The following is a 17872-nucleotide window of genomic DNA, read 5'->3' as shown; positions in this document are numbered from 1 at the left end:
TCGCATTGTTGGCGCATTGTTGGCGCATTGTTGGCGCATTGTTGTCGCGTTGTTCAGAATCGATAGAAGAAATACGATGAATTGTTTAAGACCCGTACGATCGGTAAGTTTATCGTGTAATCTCTTATCTTTTTATCGTTTACCGAATTTTTCATACGTACATACGTACTTTACGTACCCACGCATCACTTTTTAACGAAGAAAGCATGTAGAATCTAGAATCGCGTCGCGTCGCTACGACTTTCGATATACATACATATCTAGATACAATAATCGTCTAGTCTAGAGCGTATAGAAATATATTGGTTTTTTTTTTTCTTAAGGCGCATGTATACCACGCGTAACGGCCCCATTTCATAGAAACGTAACACGTATTCTACTTAATAGATATCGAGGTGCGAATCCTCCAAGGACTCGACACATCGTAAAGCGTTACAAATACAAGGAATTTCGTTTCTGCATGAAAAAATAGTGGATATTCCTTGTATAGGTATGTACGTATTCTAGACATTCTTTGGTCTTTAGCTAGATAGTTGGTAACCAGAGCCGTGACACAAGTCGAGGGTAAAAGAGACACGTGTCATCCGAACGAAACCTGACGTACTTACTTACTTACTTACTTACTTACTTACTTAACGGTGAAAAAAACAATTTGTTTAATATGTAACGTGTTCGTAGTAAATTTTTATTTCGTCCATAGAACTTTTTCGATTCCTTTGTCCGGCTAGTCCCCTTCCAACACGCAATAATAAAATGTCTACATATGATACCTAAATGATTGTATGGACCACCCACGGCCCTGCTTGCATCAAATCTTTAAACAATATACATATATGTATATGTATATGTTCGAGTAAATAAACTGAAGAAATACAAGTGATGAAGAATCTGGATAAATTTTTCTGCCAGAATGCTCTTACTCGACAATAAACATATCTTAATTGGAATATAACGATAGATGAGAGAGAGAGAGAGGATGTTGGTTAATAACACCAACTCGGTTACAATCGTTACCGTTGTTAAATTCATATTGCTCGTTGAATGTATTTAGACGTTGAATGTACACTTGTATCTATGAGCATTCTTAAAGTTTTATAAGAATAAGATCTCTGATATCTACAACATACGTTCGATGCCTACGCAATCAATAGCCTACGAGCACCGTTGATCGCTACAAACATTCTTTGTACCTGTTTATTTTGTTAAATTGGCAACGAGTTTGTTTGTGAGAATTTTTACTTTTTACAACTCTACTTTCTTTTCTTCTTCTCTATTAATCATTTCATATATTGCCGCTTTGGTAAGAGCAATATCACTCCTATAGCAACGCACACGTGCCACAAACTATGAACGATGTAATAATTCCTTCGCGTCTGCAGGAATGCATAGCAGACAAGACCAAGAGAGACTAGAAGAAGTCCAGCCGGGAAATAAATACTTCTGCGAACAGAAATATTGCGCTGTAGAAAATGATGCACCAACGGACAAAAATACATGGATATTTTTCGAGAGCGAACCAACTGCAAGTAACATCGGTAGTATTTTTAATACTACTTGTAGGAGAACCGATTGGTTCGCCCTTTATTTATATGTACATACATACATACATACATACATACATACATACGATCTCTTATCTAAAATGTTTAAAAGAGAAAAACGTTTTGCGAAAAAAGGTCGCAAGTTTTGAAAGGCGCGAGAAGAGATCTCGTCCGTGCGTAAAAAAAGTGAAGATTCCTCGTGTTCTTTCAGACTTGAAATTGAAAGCAACAGTTTCGGATAAGAGATTACGTATGCACGAGTCTGGCCGCCGTGTCTACTCGAAAGCAAACTAATTACATACCTGTAAGGACGCGAAGGATAACGAACAGTGGCTCTCCTCTTACATCTAACGCCCCACGAAAGCCCGATCAAAACGGAGCCCGTAATGGCGGGCAAAAGAAAGACCCAGAGAGCGGTACGGTCCATTTCGGCGCTCATGGCGAGGATAACGGCCCCGGCTATCTGACAGAAGGCGGTGAGTTTCGGTCCGAACGAGGCCATCGCCACCAATGTGACCCAGATCGACAAAAGTGCGTTGAAAAAGTCGCAGAATTGCAAGACGCTCAATCTCATGATACACACGCTGTAAACGTCCTCGCCGGCTTCGCAGGCATGGTAGAAGGTTGAAAAGAACATGACGGCCGCGTAAACGATCGCCTCTGTAAAGTATTCTCTACGCACCGCTACATAAATCGATCCAACGAATGCTAGATTGCTAAAGGTGAGCAGTATCACGCGGACGATCAAGTCACTGTTGCCGAGAACGTAAGTGTCATCGGCACAATCGAAGCCTCGGTACGCGCCAGAACAATGACACGCGGCAAACACGAACCCTCCGCTCATGTAGTGCATGCACTTGCCGTGGGAATTGCACCGGCCGTCGATACACGGCAAAGAAGAGACACGGCTCTCGACTCTGGCATCGCAGGGACTCATGCAATCGCAATCCTCGCATGCAGTACCGTTCAGACAACTCGCGATACACTGGCAACTTTCCTCGGCACAGAACGCTCTCAAGCTTACATGCCAGATACCCGGCTCCGGAAATGGAACGTGGAGGACGGCTGGTCCTGTGGAATTTACGTAAATGTCTGCCGCGGTTGTATTCTCCGTACGCGCACATCCTCCACCGGCAGTGATGTTTGAGTAATAACCTGCGCAGTAAAGGAAATTTTATCAATAACCTGTCAATTTTTCTTTACTTTTTACATACATACATAGATGCGTGCCGTGAAACAAGAGAATTTACGACAGCTGTTACGGTACGCGGTACTGTTGTTAACGCTGTTACTAGACACCAAGGTGATTACACCACGATACGTCACCGACGATGGCGTTAACGGGGCATGGTTTGTCAAGTAACAACGTACGTTCACGGTACACGTAAGGCCGGTATTAAATGAAATTAAGTGAAATTGAACGTGTAGACTTCTCGGTTTAAATTACGGCCGAATTTGCAGGATATCCTGAATCTGCTGACCTAAGGAAACGCATGCGACGACAACGATACTCTTCTTCTCGTTCTCCGGAACGTCGACCAGTTTGAAGCCTAGAGTCAGCGTTCCACCGACATCGTACACTCGACCAATTTCGAAGCTAAGGACGGACAGAATATCTGCGGTAAGATTGAACGCCGACGGCTTGGTGCCGTTCTCTCTGAAATGTTCGTAATCGAAGAGGAAGAAGTTGGGCAACGATTTCCTCATCAAATTCACCGACTTCACTTGGCCCGCCTCGACGGAATAACTGTCGGTCAACTGCAACGACACGTTCGACGATTCGCCTGAGAGCAAACGAAGAGTCACGTAGTGAGAAGCATCGGAGTAAGGCTTGAAGAAGACGGTAGCGTTCGTGGTATTGACAATCATCCCCGCGAGATGATCCTCCGCGGTTACGTGAACCGCGATCTTGCACTCTTCGCCACAGCTCGACTTCAACGATAGACTAGAGTCGAGAAACTCGTCGGAAATGAGTAACTGCATCACGGCGGAATCCACGGTTTCGTTCATATGAACCTCGTACTTGAATTTTCGATCCATCAAGGACACTATCGACGCCGATTCTAAGAGTAATTCAGCGTCCAGTACCGTGTCGCAAGACGCGCCAAGACCTACGAACAAGTACACTTGTAGTTTATAGACAAGCTACCGGGAACAAATCAGATAAACGTCTAGGCCGGGGATGGGGGATGATCGGGTGTTGGTCTCTGCAGTTTCCGAGTCTTTCTTATTTGGAATTTCTTATTTGGAATTATTTTACCGAAACATACGACAACTTTCTGCTCCCGTGTCTCTTTTGTTATTGTCGACCGATAGATGGAGGAAAGCATCAAAAATGACACGCGATATGTATAGGAGAAAAAATTCCCCATCCCTGCCTGGTCCAGGACATGTAGTAGGAGATAGGTATTCGGAAATAAAGAAAAGAAAACTAAACACAAGTCTCGATAAACTTGGGCCAATAATAATATTTTTCGATACACGATAGCTGGCAAAAATTTCGAAAAGTTGATAATAATATGTATAAATTTTTAACAAGATAGAAATTAATGTTTTATGTTTGAAATTTGTGCCAGCAAATGTACAGAAAGTTGTATGTTACCTCAGGAGCCAGCAATAGAAATGTTATCGGCCGCTAAACGCCCGTACCGAACGTTTCTTGTAGACGAGAATATCCGTAACATTTCATAAGGAAAAATGTTACAAAAATTTAAAAGAAATAACGCTCCGACATGTGTTTATTAATACTTTGCTGTTCGTTTTGACGAGTAGTATCATTCGTGTGCTTGAACTTTGACTCCAGCATTTTTCAACTCACCCTGTGTAAGATATCTTTATACAATACGTCCCACTAGAAACCGGCTACCTTAATGTCCTTGTCGTTTTAAACGTAACGGGGAAATTCGAGTTAATAGGGAATGCAGGCACCATCTCAAATCGATAAGATATTAAGACGATCCGTTTATAGCGGGATACCGTGTATGTGATAATTTGAACAAATTTTCGATCCCCGACAAGAAGAAATAGTTACCTTGTTGAGTTATTTTGCCGTTGTCAGGATCCGTCCAAGACCGGAAAGCAATCGCGTACCAATCACCCGGCGAGGGTGCCTCGATTTTAATCATATACTCATCGCCGTTGCTTTCCATATTTAGAGAATAGTATCGACGTCTTCCTTTCATTAGTTTCGCGGCTATCTTGGCACCATCCGGACGGACGAACGGCAAGCTGCCAGACTTCAAAAACAGGGAGACATTTCGCGACGAGCATCTACCTATTCCTCCAGTTTTCTCTTCTTTTACAGTAAACCTGCAATAGGAGTAACTTACGATTAACTGAGCGATTCGGCCCGGCTCGTATACGCGTATTATTTTTATCGATGATCGATCAATTATTTACTTGAATGCTGCCGCGACAGTGCAGTCTGGTACGTTGAAGTGGACGATCGAAATGTGGCGGTAGGCGTAATAATCGTCGAGAACGTTGTTTGGTCGTTGAGCGACCCGCTCCAATTTCCCACAGAGTCCTTCTTCTATCGAAAATATCCATACCAACAGAAATACTAATACGCTGCCCCGCATATTATAGATCCTACGATCCGCCACATAACAAACTACCTCTTCGGCTATTAGCCCGGTAAAAAAAGTCTTGTGCTCGACTGTCCTGCGTAAAATATGAAATTACGACATTTACGACACAAGCAAACAACCACATTACACTTACGAATACCAAATTTCATATAATAATTATAATCATCGTTTGCACGGAGCAAGCAACCTAACGAATAATTCGATCGCTTGATCGCTTGATCGCTTGATCGCTTCCTTTTCTTACGTTTGCACGATAAACGTTTTCTCGCGATTCTACATAGATAGAATGCGTTACAAGTCTAATCGGTTCTCGAGATATACACAGACAAGAGTGACGGAATAGCGTCCGGAGTGGTGCGTGCGGTGGCGCGGCAGCGAGCTAATATTCCAATTTCCGATTATGAATTCCTACCGAGGAAATGAAGCCTAACAGGATCCACACTTTCGCGCTTGGCCACTGCCGCCGAGACTCGATTCAGACACTGCGAACAAGATTCTATACGATACGCGTAACCAAATAGGTCAGATTCCATTGCTAAATTGCGCGCTTCCTGTGCTTGGAAGAACCAACCGATAGCTGCTTAGCCGACCGCGTTATCAAACCTTACATCCTTTTTAAACAAGTTTTTCGTTCTTACCCCCGCCTCGGTCCGAACATCAACTAACAATAAATACGTGAGAATCGATGCTTTCACTGTTTACCCTAAAAACGTTATACCGCGTCTATTTCGATCTATTCGAATACACATCCGCTGTACCGTAGATACGCGTCATTTACGGAACAATCTCGTCAGAGACACGACACAAAAATCCCATTTCCTGATCTATGGAAAATCGATCGCGGAGGATTATACGCGGTGGAAATCGTTCAAGAGTGTGAACTTCGATGAGTGCGAATATCCGAGTCGGTACAGAGAATACGATTTTACTGTATTTCAATTAGGATCACTTATCGTTGTCGAGTTACTTTAAAAAGTGGAACAAAGATTAATTATCATGTTTCGCGGCCACTCTGCAAGATTACGATATTGAAATTGTGTGTTGAACCGATGATGGCGGTGTATCAGCTCTGTTATCTATCAACGCGCATTTATCTTCAATCAACGTTCGTTCGCCCGTGACCATTTTAGACCAAGTCTGTATGGCTGTGCAAACAACTACATACATAGATTCAAAGCAACGTTTTCGCGTGTTTCCGTTCTTATTTATTAATTCGTCAAGTTGCCAGTTTCCCGATACATATTAGTCTTAAGGAGATTAGTCTTAATCGCGGAAAAGTGTAAATAAAAGTACGGTTTCTTTACTGTGTCGGTGACACGCGTTTCCTCCACACTGTTTATTTCTACGTTATGTATGTAGATTTATTTTCTTGTTGCGAACTTGGCTGATGTATTTCATACATGTATTTCGCTATATCAGTAAACTTGTAAAGGTTAAACAGGACAAGCTTCAAGAATATTGGATGAATACCTACTAAAAACTCAAGATGGATAAAATTTCATCTTTTAAGATTTAGTCTTTAAACATCGATCTAGCAACAAGTGGCTTTTAGATTATCTTAACTGCGTTTCGCAGCCAATCGAAGTTAGCGCGGGAATTTCACCAACCGCCTGCCGACCGACCCTCTTCGCTGGCCGAATATTTCCGATAATGTTAGTGAAACGCGAGAGTCGGGAGTCGGGAGTCGGGAGTCGGGAGTCGGGAGTCGGGAGTCGGGAGTCTTGCGCGTTCCTGGTTGAGCAAACTCGCCAAGATATTGTTCGACACTGACACCTTATTGCGATCATACCATCGACGCGTACATAAATAGTATCTGTGTGTTGATTCGCGTTCACGAGTCTAGGAAAAAAACGACAGAACATTCCCGAGTAAAAGTTCGAACCTCGCTAGACTCGCTTGTCGCAGTATTTTTCCGTTGGCTTATCATCGGATATAACATTGATATAACTGGGCGGCATGCATACAACGAATGTCAAAACAATGGTCCGTTTTATTCTTATTCTATGCAAATTCTCATCTTTTCCATCGTCCCTCGTGACTTTGGTTCATACACTTTTCCATTTGCCGCAATCGTCTCTTCCCCTCCCTCCCTCCCTCCCTCCCTCCCTCCCTCCTACCTCTTCTTTAATTTTACAATCAATCCCACCACACAATATACATGTACAGTATATTCTCTTATCTACAAAATTTACTACCTACGATCTTCTATCTAATCTACTAATCCGTTATCCCTTTTGCTAAACTGCAACTTTACACTAATAATCAAGCTTCGCGAAATACCAACGACAAAACGTACATACTTACTATGGACTCGACCGAATAACGTAATGATAATTTCCTGTTTACTAAATAATTATCTGTAACGTGACGCGATGTATTTGCCCGTTTCTCCGTAACGTTAACATTTCACTCGACTATACGTAAGTACACGTATATTTATTTTCTTAATTTCACAAGTAAGTACGTCACGGTCGGTTGTATATTAATTTTTTACTCTCACTATACTGTACGGGCAAACACGTACCGAGAACTCGTAGGAACACGTGGTCGCTTTGACAGCTATTCCCGGTCTCGCGTGAGTGAAAGAGCGCGTTCGTAGCTGCTCGGCGAACTGAAAATCCCCGGGAGGTGTTTATCGATCGTTCTACGTAGAGAGATTCGCGCCACGATTCGCTAGCGAATGCGTTAAGGACGGAGGAACGGTTGCACCAAGTATACAACTTTATGTGTTCTGAATTCACGCTGCCAAGTAGAGAGAGAGAGAGAGAGAGAGAGAGGGAGAGGCAAAGTAACGGAGAAGGGGAGGGTGTGATTTCCTTCTAATCAGTCGTTTAATACTAAATTAGAACAAAATGTCACGGTATCAAACGTGGCGTAAATCCAACACGTGCTTCGATCATCTTGACTCGCACCATACTCCTTCTCCTTCGACCTAGTCTTTTTCAAGAATCGTATCGAAAATTAAACGGTGACCACGTAAAACAAGGTTACGAAATGGGGGGGGGAAAGAAAAAAGAAAAACAACAAATGCTAAATATTCGAGAATACGGTTAAACCGTCCCTCGTTTCTATTATTCTTACAAACGTAGAAAAAACATTTTTCGTCACATTTTTCATTCCCCAAATTCTCCAAACTTGATACTTTGTTTTCATAGTACTGCGTGACAGGGGACGTTACTTTTCGGACAAAAAATAAGTAGAAAATCCAACGTACTCACACATGACGTAATATGTGCCCTTATGTACATACATCATTACTATACAAAATACATCATTCATTTCAGTTCAAACGACATATGTACATCCTTCGAAAATTAATTCTTATTTTATATCTATCGATATATCGTCTTTAATTTTTCATAATTTTAATTCGTATCGATCTGTAACCATACCAATGCCCCGTGTATCGTAAAGAGCTTGGATATTGAAAATCTATCCAAGCAATAAGAAACAATTTTCCTTAAAATTCCCACGAATCCAGCCACTTTAAAGCATGCAGTGGACTTTCAGGATCTTGGGCAGTAGGTCCAACCATACCATACGCCAATGGGGAGAACAAATAGAAACTGAAACAAACAATTTACATACGTTGCTGCTCAGTCAGTTGCTCGTAAAGACTCATTTTACTCGATCGAGCTACGCTTACCTGTATACGGTACCTGAAACGATAACAGCCAGTGTCGTATGATAGATGACGTATCCAAATTTGTTTGGCAATAAAATTAATAAAGTTTCCAGAATGTAGTTCACGGTGATTCCAGTTAACATTGAACTGTACAACAAAGCCGGGAAATAATGATGAAAATATAAAACTCTGCTCATCATCCAGAATGGTAAATAATGCAATATCCAACCGATAAATAACCATTTTCCTGCATTCGTTAGTTTCTTTCTTTGTTCGAGTACATCATGACGATCTACACAACCGCGTTGTTGCCGTACGCAACCGTTAATATATAATGCAATGAAAACGATTAAAAACACGATATTGCCCCACCATATAATTGGGTTACCGAGTAAATATATCCTTAAATTGTTGCCAGAAAAGAATTGGCCCTGAAAAATGTATTTTCTCAAAATTACGTTTCAGCCTTTGCAAATTTTTACGACCATATACACATGATCATTTTTAGACTTACTCTGTAATTAATAGGCCATTGCCAGGGACGCGACGATACTTCTCCTTCCTTCAGTTTCAAATCTGCATTTCCTTGTAACATAACAGCATGCGATTCCAAAAATCTGTCGAAAAATCTTGGCGCGTATACTTGAAAACTGACGTTTGGTACTGTACAAGAAACAAAATTATTAATTAAAAATTCTCTTCGAAAGAGGAGAAATAGCACAATTCCTTGTTAGTTTATTTGTCATGACGTCGAACGAACAGAACTCTTCTTATCGCTCTACGCTCGAAGACGGGTAAGGTGCAAGGGATATTTACATTTTCCCTCAAAGTATACATACATGTACCACAGAATTCTTTCTATTAAGAGGTGGTTAGTTATAGAAAAGTTTGCCGAGTACTAGTTATCTATACAAATCTAGAAACGTTTCAATACTAACGCTTTGCATAATTGTTATCTTCGATATTCCACAATGCATTTTTATCTCTCATATTTGGATTGCACGAAACTTCTTGTTGACTGTATGCCCTGAATATTATATGTAACGTGTAATATACATATATAATACTTTTAAAAGATTATTTTTTTTACCTTTTTCACGTAAAAATTTAGAGCATCAACCAACAACTAACCATTTGGGCAACGTTTTGCCGCTGTACGTTAGAACGCAATGATGTAGATAGTGCACAAATTTTAATTTACTCGTTACTGTTTCAATTACATCGCCGTCTTTGCCATTTACTATCAAAACTTTCCATACATCGTTAGCATCACCGGTACCACCCTAAATAATATAAACAGGTCATCACGTGATAAAACAAATGACGCGTGATTAAAAAACATACTTCACCATATCCAGTAACTTGATAATGCTTCTTAGACATGGCTGCAAACTCCTTGTGCGAATGTAAATTTCTATGCGTAATAACGTGTTCCAATCGTACAAGATCACCGTGTTTCACTAGTTCTGGCTCAGACGGAATGTCGTTGGTATCAAACTTCTTTATCAACCATAAATTGTTATCATCTTTATGAGAGTAAGTAGTGATCTGTATAAAAAATGATTACCAGTGTCTGGAATGCATTGTTAAGTTTATATAAAAGGAAAAAAAAATTAATACTTGTTGTTGCCTAGCTCCAATGCCTTCTGGATAAAGATGCCAGTGAGAATGTAAATATCCTCCACCGGTACGGTGATTTTTCAAGGTGATTCTCGCACCATAGGCTAATTGTCGTGGCATCGTTGCATTATACAAAGAGTTTCCTTCTAGTAGAGATTGGAATTCCGAACTATAAAATCCATCCCCGTTTCCACTGAGATATTTATTTCAAATTTTTAACGACTTTTTTCAAATACTTGATTAATTTATATAGCAACTGTAACAAGTTCCCTTACCTTCTGTTCAAAACAGAAAAATGAACGTAAAAAGATATCATGTATAGTAGCATCGGTAAGAAGATGAGACAAATACATCGTGCCACAAAGTGTTTGCCCACATATATCTGTAACAAGTAAATTTATTTCTCTCGATGTTTAAAAAGTCAATATCTTTAACACATTAAGAAAGAAAAGAAACCTTACAATCGGTTTCGTAAGATCTCCTAATTCCCTCCATAATTCAACAGCCGAATAAAGCCCAACGAGTAGAACAACAAATAGACCAACAAATTTTACGCACATCGTGCACGCAAGCGAAATTCCTGCAAACGATAACCAACCCCACCATTTCCATGAGAAAGGTTCATCGCGAAGAGAACCTATACGAGCCATTCCCCAAGTTGCACACATTATAAAACACAACAGTATGGGATCCAGCAGGATGTACTGATTTAACGTCAACAGTCCTCCGTCTGAAATATATTAACCGTTCGAATTAATATCTTTCCCGTTCCCGTTCCCGTTCCCGTTCCCGTTCCCGTTCCCGTTCCCGTTGTTAACTTTGATCGATAAAAATATCCGGGACGTAACACGCTTACCAAACAAAATAAATAGCGCGGATAATGCAGCTGCCTGAATAGTTTTTGTCAAGTCCCATACAACCAGGTATGACAAAGGAACTATCGTCGCACCTAAAAATGTACAAAACTGGAACATATACCATATTCGTACAGCATTAAATTTAAGTCCTCTTTGGGAAAAATAATTAGTATAGTATAATTAACCCGGAGATATTAAACCTATACTCACAATTCTCATACCATGGTATTTAACGTTTTCATATTTATCTCCTGGTTTCTCGAAAGCAAACGTTCCATCGTATCCGGTCAGATAGCCAGATAATGCTATCAACATCTGAAACATAAACAATCTGCATTACAAACGTTGGAATAGAAGTTTAAGCGCACGTTATTTACCTTTCCTAGCGGCGGATGAACATCGAAAAAGAACGTCCTGTTTATGTACCAACTACCCATTCTACCAAAGTGAGTTTCATCCCAACTGTAACATTAAAATATTTAATATTCGCACGAATCAATTATAGATCGTACATTATTTTTCATACTTTTCCTGTAGCTTACCAAACATGTTGCGGTTCTGTAACTTTATAAAATCTTGTCGCTGCTGTCAATATGACAATAATTCCAAAAACCAACCACCAATTTCTGTACGAATAGTTTTATTTAGTACAGCTTTACAGAGAATGCATTTCGCATTTAGCTGGGTATATATCTTGATTTTGATAACAGGTCAAAAATACCGTGCAGGGAGAAGTTAAGCAATATGGTAATATCTATTTTTTTACAACTTTTCACTCACCGCACCATTCATCTTTCCTTTCTACAGATTTTTTTACTTCTTAGCAAATTCAAGATACAGCCCGTTTCATTGTGCGACGCACTCTGAATATTCGAAACGTATAAACAAATAATACAAAATTACATACAAATCTATCGTATCCTTTTTTCCTTTATTCGAAAACTGCTCATACGAACGCACATTCTCTATATTGTGCATACGTTTTGAATTATTGCCCATCTCCTCCATATTACTATTAAATATTATTTTCTTTTATTTCCACGACTCGGTTTACGTTGCATCAAGTATGCAACATGCAACGGTAAACGATAACTCTGCCGATCATTGATCTCTATACAATATTAACTAATGTACGTATACACTATGTAGTAAGTACATAGTGTGTACCGTGTATAGGGATCAGTGATACACGTACCATTTGCAAATGGTGCTATTTTTCCTTACCAACTACTTAAAAGTAAGAAAACTAATCAGGGAGATTCCCTCGAGTGTCGCTGCAAACGATGCTTTTGTCGATATGTATATGTATAAACAAATAACTGTGCGATCTACATAGGTACATACTTGGAAATTGAAAGTTACAACTTACAATGTAATATAGTAGATATTAGCTGTAAAAACAATGAAAATACTGAATTTTAATCGATTCTTAAAATATCAATATATGTTTTGTTCAAGTTGCCCATCGCTAATTCAGTGTGAATTCAGTTTACGTTGCAAAGGGGGAAAAAATTATCAAGAGGTTAATACCAGAAGCATGCTTTGTTAAACGCTCAGTTAAATACAATCAGAAAAAGTATGGAGGGAGGAACAGATTATGTTGCAGAACACGCGCAGAAAGAGGAAAATGACTTTTTAGAGGTAAATTGGTCAACAATTTAAAAACAATTTCGATATTATTCAAGTTCCTTTTAATTCCAGTTGGTAAAGCATCGTGACAAGTGCGATCAAAAAGGTTTTCAAGTTGTATCGCAAGATACAGTTAGCACGCAGCAGGAAAATAACAGAGAGACAATGAAAATTTATAAGACGTATGATTTTGTTTATCGCCCAAAGGCAAACTTAACGATTACATCCGTAAAAGATCAGATAGTATCTATGATCGAAACTAATTCGGTGGTAGTTATTCAAGGGCCGACTGGTTGCGGGAAGACTACGCAGGTACCACAGTTTATTCTGGACTCTTGTTGTAAAAAACGACTTCATTGCAACATCATAGGTAATTTTAGCATATCTACCATAACGTTTAATGTTATTTAGTAAAACTTTTCGCATTTATAATCGCTCCGCAGTCACGCAGCCTAGACGCATCGCAGCCATAAGTATCGCAAAACGAGTTAGCGAAGAAAGAAATTGGCCGGTAGGTACCCTGGTCGGATATCAAGTAGGTCTCATAAATAATACGTGTCCGGATACACGTTTGAATTATTGCACAACGGGCGTTCTCCTGCATAAATTGATCAATTCCAAACACATGTTGGATTATACGCACATTATAATCGACGAGGTTCACGAAAGGGACCAAAACATGGATTTCCTCTTGCTCCTCGTTCGAATGTTATTACGTAGAAATTCAAGTTCGGTGAAAGTTATTTTAATGTCTGCAACATTCAAAGTGGAGAGATTTGCTACGTATTTTTCTTCCCCCGTGGGAAATAAACTTACACCCGCACCTATTATTGATATCGAAAAAAGGAATCGCTTCAATGTTACTATATGTTATCTTTGTCAAATGGGTGCACTAGGTCTGGTAAATATCTGATATAATACCACTCTCGACTCGATACACGTAGAAATATGTTTATCACATTGTATTTTTGCTTTACCACAGTTACCTGAAGTTTCTGCTACGGAACCGAACGTTTCGAAACAAATGATGGAGTTTTGCGTTAATCTTACAAAAGTTCTTGACGATGTGGACGCGAACGATGACGATGCTGACTGTAATCTGGAAAGAAATGTTTACGAAAGACACGCGATTCTTGTATTCTTACCGGGAATGGATGAAATCGAAGAAATGCATAATTTCTTATCACTACCAAAACACGATGAGTCGAAATGGGACATAGTAGTGTTACATTCATCGATCACGAACAACGAACAACAACGAATTTTTATAAAACCACCCCATGGTTATCGTCGCATTATCTTATCTACAAATATCGCTGAAAGCAGTATCACTGTGCCCGATATAAAATATGGTATGCCGAGTTAACACTTTCACTCTATCCGGCTATTTAGCGGTGTATGTATTATACGGGTTATGGATTCCGAACGTGTTGGTTGGTCGTATCAAGGAAAAAAGAAGGATCCTCTACGATGCCATTTTTCATCTTCCTTTCTTTTCAGTAATTGATTTTTGTTTAACGAAACAACTTATTATCGATGGAAAAACGAATTTCCAAAGCTTGGAACTTACATGGGCAAGCAAGGTAAATTGTGAACAAAGAGCAGGTCGTACAGGTCGTGTAATGCACGGAAGAGTGTACAGATTGGTGTCGCAAACATTTTACGAGGTGAGTAATTTCGATCTCGGCGATTTAAACAAATGAGTAACTTAATTAATGAGTTAATTAAATACGTATTATGAGATTTATAAAAAATCGCAGTCTGTATTGCCTCGCGAAGCACCTCCCGAGATGTTACGAGCACCGTTAACAAATTTGGTTCTGAAAGCAAAATTATTAGACATGGGAGAACCAAAAGCTATATTAGCGCTTTCTCTCGATCCACCCGATCTTGACAGTTTGGAAAGGACGATATTATTGTTGAAGGAAGCCGGCGCATTAACCAACAAAACTAATAAAATACAAAATCTTGACGGAGAATTAACAGATCTTGGTCGAGTTATGGCCAATCTGCCAGTAGACATTTATCTAACAAAATTAATTATGTTGGGCCACGTGTTTAGCGTTTTGAAAGATACGATTATTATGGCAGCCAGTCTAGCAGTGAAAGACGTGTTTAACAGTCCGTTTCGACAGAAATTATTGTCATTTAACGTTCGACTAAAGTGGGCCAGCGGTTCTTGCAGCGATTGCATAGCTTTCATGCACGTGTACAAAGCATGGATCACCGAGAAGGCCAACCGTCGCATAACCAATAATGCTGCTGAACAGAAATGGGCAATGAGAAATTTTGTACAAATAAAAGTATTACGCGAAGTGAAGGTTCTCGTGTCCGAATTAACTAGAAGACTGGAAAAATTCGGTATACAAGAAAGCGTCGGCGTTAATAAAGTTATTTGGAAAGAGACGGAACGACCGTTCGTGTTGAAAATTGCAATCGCTGGTGCATTTTATCCCAACTATTATGTCAAACATGTACCAGAAGTAGAAATGAACGAGCATGCAGCAGTAAAATTATTAGGCGGTTTGGATCCATCTAAAACAGTCTATCTAAGGGGATGGCCTTTAAAGCAACCTGGAATTTTATACGCCCGTAAGATTCAAGATATGTTTCGAAAGAATGGAATATCACCCGTTGAAAAGATAAGAGTGTCCTTCGATGCTTCGTCTCGAGTTTATATTCAGTTTGCTAAAGACAAGATATCCGGAAATGAAAGTAACGATACTTCGAAACAAATATCGCCGTCCGTTTACGAAGCTATCAGAATGAGAGAATGTAAAATTCCCTTGGACATACCTATTTTGAACGAAGCTGTAGCCATTCAACGAGCAAAAGAAATAAACTTTGAGAGAAAATCATTTTTTACCTGCGAAGACTCGAGAAAAGACAGCATGAAACCTCGGTTACCGGGTTTACGAGTATCTCGGATTCTCGCGGTAGTATATAATGTGCGCGTACAACTAAAAGGAAATAAAAATTCACTAAAATATTTTATACCGTTAAGTGATAATTTTAATTTTTAGGTAATTAATCCTGGCCATTTTTGGATACAAATGCGCGACTCTAATGTAAAAAGAGAAATGGATAGAATACAATCGACCATCGAAGAAACGAAACATCGCTTAAATCGATTCGTTACAGCTCCTAAAATCGGTTCGCTCGTAATCGCACCGTACGAACAAAATAATTGCAAATCATATTTTCGAGCAGTAGTCGAAGGTCATAAAACGTCGTCGGAAACATTGGTACAGGTATTTTTCATAGATTATGGTTACGCGGGCGAATGTAGGTTGTGCGATTTAAGGTGTCTCGATAGCGACAGCGAAATTGCCAATATTCCAGCACTGGCATTCCAATGCATTTTGGCGAATGTTCAACCGTCGATAGCGTATAATTTATGCGACAGTTGGTCAGGAGCCGCGTACGATTTCTTTTGGACGTTAATTAATAAGCCCGGTGTACTAATTGGCGAAATTTATTCTATCGTTAACGGCGTTATCGCATTGGAATTGATACATAAAAGCAAAGAAGGAGGAGAAGAGATCAGTATCAATCAATGTCTGATCGACAAAAGATTTGCAATCAGAAAGGAAGAGAATTACTTTTCACGCTTCAATCATAATTTAAGATCGCAACAGTCGGAAATTTCAGACGAACAGTGTCGTCACTACGAACAATTACAAAACGATCAAGGTTGTATGTCGGATATTTACCCGGAACCAACCGATAGTTCCGAATGTTGCGCAACGATAAATTTGCGAGGGCCATTTTCGCCATTGGAAATTGAACTGAAACATCTGACTGTAATCGGCAGTTGCAAGAAGGTACACACGGCCGTAAATTCTGTGAACTCTGTTCTTCTGGACACTGACCCGGAAGACTCGCATCAGCGACTTTTAGTTGCCGGATCAGTTCTTCAGAACGTGCACACCAGTAATTTAACATTATACAATACGACATTGATGCCACGTCTTCCTGGACTTACGGCTTTAATTACATTGATTTTCACTCCGTGTACGGAATTGCGACGCGACACGTTTGGAAGTTGTTACGTTGGTGCGTTATGCGGATTAGGATCCGACCCTATCACCAATGGAAGCATTTTCCCGGAGCATGACATAGAACTTCATTTCGACACCGAGGTTACCATCGATGATCTACAATATGTGAGTATATCCTTTTCACGCGTATCTTTTTATTTACGCGCGCGGATCTGAAATCATTGTTATCGTACCTTGGATAAACAGATAAACAGATTACGTTATTGGATGAGTATTGGAATGCAGATTAATAATCAATCGAAAAGCAGCGACAACATGGAAGAAATAATCATTTGTCAAAACAGAGTAAAAGACGCATTATTGAAATTGATCGAAAAGCCCAGAAATTCGCAAATTCCGGAATTAATTTATAATTTTGATAAATGGAATCTGTACGACGAGTCTTTGTACCTAGAACCCAGCAGGCAATCTGTAATCGCTAATAACATATATAGGTTGCACAATGCTTTGGAATTGGAAGAAACGACTGCATTGCAAGAAATTACAGAACACCTGAGAACCTTACGAGCTTTAACGGTCGAGTAAGTAAATTATCATCGTCTATAAATTTTTTTGTTAAACGTAATATTTATTTATAATGTAACAGAGGGAATAGAAAGACTGGAAATTCCAACATTTGTTGTAAACTGTGCAAAGTTACGTTAAGCGACATTTTCGATCTTCGCGGTCACCTGTTCACGATACAACATAGGGAAAACGAAAAGCAACTAGGAATTGAACTTTAAAACATTACGATCACCAAGTACGCGACGTACAATGCCGAGGAAAGTATTATCGATATTTAATATACATTAGTTTATGTAAGTACTTGACACGTATTATGCGAATCAGAGCAAAGTTTTGTTACGATTATTTTCACTGAAAATATTTTCTTTCGTACATTTCTGTTCCATAGTTAATAATAAATCATTAGTTGTAAGAACGCGACAGATTTTTATTTTATTTTTTT

The 17872-nt window shown here is 39.5% G+C and overlaps 3 protein-coding genes across 13 annotated transcripts; 1 reads left to right on the top strand and 2 right to left on the bottom strand.

Annotated features, from left to right (window-relative positions):
- Positions 1-1277: 1277 nt before the first annotated feature.
- On the bottom strand, positions 1278-7790 carry LOC122399157 (post-GPI attachment to proteins factor 6). Of its 7 annotated transcripts, XM_043399602.1 has the most exons (6): positions 5770-6720; positions 4941-5204; positions 4573-4850; positions 3023-3652; positions 1844-2696; positions 1278-1440 (listed from the first exon to the last, which is right to left on the bottom strand). In XM_043399602.1, the coding sequence occupies exons 1-6, from the start codon at positions 5787-5789 to the stop codon at positions 1278-1280; spliced, it is 2208 nt and encodes a 735-aa protein (XP_043255537.1). In that variant the 5' UTR covers positions 5790-6720. The 7 variants fall into 7 exon arrangements, with proteins under 7 accessions (XP_043255537.1, XP_043255539.1, XP_043255538.1 ...); XM_043399604.1 differs by lacking the exons at positions 1278-1440; positions 5770-6720 and adding an exon at positions 7436-7790 and having other exon boundaries at positions 1471-2696; XM_043399603.1 differs by lacking the exons at positions 1278-1440; positions 5770-6720 and adding an exon at positions 7656-7790 and having other exon boundaries at positions 1471-2696.
- A 403-nt stretch (positions 7791-8193) lies between these two features.
- On the bottom strand, positions 8194-12334 carry LOC122398739 (protein O-mannosyl-transferase 2). 2 transcript variants are annotated; one of them, XM_043398887.1, is made up of 14 exons: positions 12141-12334; positions 11776-11859; positions 11611-11695; positions 11444-11548; positions 11233-11341; positions 10838-11106; positions 10652-10758; positions 10377-10569; positions 10101-10304; positions 9888-10039; positions 9695-9783; positions 9271-9419; positions 8778-9187; positions 8194-8697 (listed from the first exon to the last, which is right to left on the bottom strand). In XM_043398887.1, exons 1-14 carry the CDS (start codon positions 12239-12241, stop codon positions 8592-8594), a joined length of 2163 nt encoding a protein of 720 aa, XP_043254822.1. In that variant the 5' UTR covers positions 12242-12334; the 3' UTR covers positions 8194-8591. The 2 variants fall into 2 exon arrangements, with proteins under 2 accessions (XP_043254822.1, XP_043254823.1); XM_043398888.1 differs by lacking the exon at positions 12141-12334 and adding an exon at positions 12014-12120.
- Positions 11874-17667, top strand: LOC122398737 (probable ATP-dependent RNA helicase spindle-E). Of its 4 annotated transcripts, none has more exons than XM_043398880.1 (10): positions 11874-11980; positions 12692-12874; positions 12935-13232; positions 13306-13763; positions 13845-14214; positions 14363-14529; positions 14623-15810; positions 15886-17028; positions 17110-17444; positions 17510-17667. In XM_043398880.1, exons 2-10 carry the CDS (start codon positions 12812-12814, stop codon positions 17646-17648), a joined length of 4161 nt encoding a protein of 1386 aa, XP_043254815.1. In that variant the 5' UTR covers positions 11874-11980; positions 12692-12811; the 3' UTR covers positions 17649-17667. The 4 variants fall into 4 exon arrangements, with proteins under 4 accessions (XP_043254815.1, XP_043254814.1, XP_043254816.1 ...); XM_043398879.1 differs by lacking the exon at positions 11874-11980 and adding an exon at positions 12431-12569; XM_043398881.1 differs by lacking the exon at positions 11874-11980 and adding an exon at positions 12555-12605 and having other exon boundaries at positions 13306-13373.
- The last annotated feature ends 205 nt before the right edge of the window (positions 17668-17872 follow it).

Source organism: Colletes gigas, unplaced genomic scaffold, assembly GCF_013123115.1.
Source record: "Colletes gigas isolate AHSC1104 unplaced genomic scaffold, ASM1312311v1 Colletes_gigas_Sc00012, whole genome shotgun sequence".
NCBI lineage: Eukaryota > Metazoa > Arthropoda > Insecta > Hymenoptera > Colletidae > Colletes > Colletes gigas.
This window is presented reverse-complemented; position numbering and strand designations above follow the sequence as displayed.